Consider the following 2,893-nt stretch of genomic DNA (forward strand, 5'->3'; position numbering starts at 1 on the left):
TCGAGCTACAGCGGTTTGAAGCACACTCGGTTTGCGTCATCAAGTTGTCACTCAACCTGAATGCGTTGCAAGGAAACTCGCGACAACAGCAGCCGCAGTGAGAGTTGTGGATTCCACTTGAAAATCGTTTCCCTCTGGAGGAACGTGCAAGTCGTGGTGGAAGGCTCAAACCGGGCTGACAAGCCTCGACATGGGTGTACATGCGGCCAAGGGCATCCGGCTTCCACAGACTCAAACTTCACGTCGTCCTCGGAATCATCGCTTTCAGTTAGGACGATAACGTTGGGTGCCTCGTTCAGATCCCGAGGCGCTTTGGTGGGCTTGATCTTTGTAGGGGGGACCGTCGCCCCGCGTTTGATGGATATGGCGGGGTCCTTTGGGTGGTGGAGACCCGCGTAGCTGATGCTTCATTGGAGCCTCGTCGCGTGGCAGGGGTTGGTGCAGCAGATAGTTGAGTGGCGGCTCGTCGAGTGGCGGGGTCCTTGGGGTGGACAGGGGCGGGTTCGGCTAATAGTTCAGTGGCGGCTCGTCGAGTGGCGGTGTCCTTGGGGTAGGCAGGAGAAGGTGGGGCAGGCGCTGGCGTGATGTCTCGTGGATTGGTGTGGTCCCGGGGCCTGCATTTTGTTCGGGGAGTCTTTCCACTACGTTTGCCGCCTAGTGCCTTCAGGAGCTTCACTGGGATTGACGTCATTTTGAAGTAAGTCGCTGTTGTACGAGTCCTCACTGGAGGTAGCCGAAGGGTGTGACTTTGAGGAGCCAACAGCACACGGAAGTGGCCCATTGATATACCTTAGAGCGGCTCGAGGGTCGGAGCGTACAGGGGAGATTGGGCAGGAAAAGGGGTGACTGGAATCTTCGAGAAGTGTGGCGAAATCGCTGTCGGTCAAAGAATCGTCGTTATCGAACAGATCAGCGTCTTCTGACACGACGCTTTTTCGGAAGGGGCGGCATGGCGCCTTTTTGGAGGTTCCATACGTTCTGTCGAGGGCTGGGTCACGTGTCGACAATTCATCGTCGATTTCGGTGTCTTCGCCTGAGGGACCGCCGCCTTGTTCGACCGTTTCAGTGGCATCAAAGGTGTCAACGCCGTTGGGTATACTGCCACTTACAGTGTCGTCGGAGTCGGTGGCATCATTGGCTTGACGCCGGTTTCAAAACTTGCAGACACGACGACACCACTTGGCAAAATAATTGGAGTACTTGAATGCCTGATGTCGTCCCACTCGGGCGTAAGCTCACTCACCTTGACACGCATAAGTTCCAGGTTGATTGGGGAACGTGCCGTGGCCATCCACGCATGCAGCTGCAGCTGTCGAGGGTCGACTGGCGTCTTGGATTGTCGTTGCAATATGGACGCTCGTGGGGCGATGTGCTTGTTGACGCGGTCTGCCGAGACTCGGTTGATTCTGTCTTGATTATTCAACCACTTCTCGAAAGTGGACAGAGGTATCTGCCGTCACCGACCGAAAGCAACGAGAGTCATGCCACCGCCTTCAACAGCATTCTATGCCCGGAGCAGGCCTTGGTTTTCGCCGTATGTGCAGTGAATTGGTGAACGCGTCGGCCGAACGTAGCTCATGCCCCTCCAACAACGAACAACCCATGCGAATTATTCAACAAACACTTTAAAGGTTTGAGCGTCCTCACGTTTGACCTGACTTCAATTCGTAGGGATATACGGCTGTATACCCAGCGTACAGTGCATGGTGTGTGCAACGTTCCTTTTGCTGGGAACGATTGTCGAAGATGGTCAACGTTCAGAGCGCAACCATTCAGGACCACACATCGCCGAGCAAGAAGTTACTGCAGCGCTTTCGGCGCTTGGTTAAGTTCGCACTGTTAGAGGTTGTTCCTCCGACTCCAACCCTTGAATTTGGCGTTGCCCCTCTGAATTCCGCGTATACATCTGAGTCAAACGACCCCCGGATCCGCGGGATTGTCCCTCACCTTGCCATTTCAGTGGCAATTGCGTTCGAAGACGAAGCCGCTAGAAACGCCTTGTGGGTCGAGCTGCAAGACCGTGGCATTACAACTGTACCCGCACAAGCAGTGGCCCTCGCCAATTCATACTACTACAACGATCGAGCCAACAACGTACGCCACGAATCGATGTGTCGCGGGAACCCCCAGCCAGCGAATGGTTGGCGTGTGATAACGACCCCAGGGCACTTGTCTTGTGAGTGCAACTTCTTTTTCAAGAAGAAGTTCTGTTGTCACTTGTTGTATGCCCTGCAACAGCAGTGCAAGGACGTGCGAGGCGTACCGTTGCCCCCTCGGCGCTTTGGTCGAAACGTTGCCCAGCGAGGCGAGGCTGCTCCGCGATTCACTGGCCGACGCCGAGGTAGAGGAGCCACTGGAAGAAATGGCGGAAGAAACGTTCGCAGTAGACGAAGTGTTGGACCACCACTAGCCCTTCACTGACGGCATGCTTAACTTTGGCTTAGTTGTTCTAATGCAATACACTTGCTTTTAAACCACAGCTTGCCCCGCCAAGCCGTGCGACATTTCGTACTCTGTGCCCCCCTATCCATAACTTGAGGTAGAACCCCCTATCAAATGTTGTTTCACGATTAGGTACTATAACTATGCACTCCTCGTCAACACCATCAATGCCTATCGTATCCATACTATTTGTATGCAGGTAAAAACAAAATAAAATAAATAAAAATGCGTGGACTTGAACACGGGGCCGTTGGGTTGTAAACCCAACATACTACAACGACGATATTACTATTATATATGTGGTAAAACCATTGTCAAACCAACATTGTGGGCCAACATTTCAATGAGCCCATCATTCCCGAGCAGACCAACATTCCCTGGAGACCCAGGGCACCCCGGGTTCCCTGGGTATCTTGGTTGCGTTTCAACAGTGGGATCGGATGTTTGAAGC

General features: G+C 53.5%; 2 protein-coding genes across 2 annotated transcripts; one reads left to right on the plus strand and one right to left on the minus strand.

The window, feature by feature from the left end:
• Window positions 1-295: 295 nt before the first annotated feature.
• H257_14296 (hypothetical protein) lies at window positions 296-1,483 on the minus strand (the record flags this gene model as incomplete). The annotated part of the gene is made up of 4 exons (XM_009842065.1): window positions 296-614; window positions 790-1,138; window positions 1,201-1,406; window positions 1,461-1,483. 4 exons carry the CDS (start codon window positions 1,481-1,483, stop codon window positions 296-298), a joined length of 897 nt encoding a protein of 298 aa, XP_009840367.1.
• A 263-nt stretch (window positions 1,484-1,746) lies between these two features.
• H257_14297 (hypothetical protein) lies at window positions 1,747-2,410 on the plus strand (the record flags this gene model as incomplete). The annotated part of the gene is made up of 2 exons (XM_009842066.1): window positions 1,747-2,204; window positions 2,239-2,410. The coding sequence occupies 2 exons, from the start codon at window positions 1,747-1,749 to the stop codon at window positions 2,408-2,410; spliced, it is 630 nt and encodes a 209-aa protein (XP_009840368.1).
• Between the last annotated feature and the right edge of the window lie 483 nt (window positions 2,411-2,893).

The sequence above is a fragment of the Aphanomyces astaci genome, assembly GCF_000520075.1.
Source record: "Aphanomyces astaci strain APO3 unplaced genomic scaffold supercont1.56, whole genome shotgun sequence".
In the NCBI taxonomy this organism is placed as follows: domain Eukaryota; phylum Oomycota; class Saprolegniomycetes; order Saprolegniales; family Verrucalvaceae; genus Aphanomyces; species Aphanomyces astaci.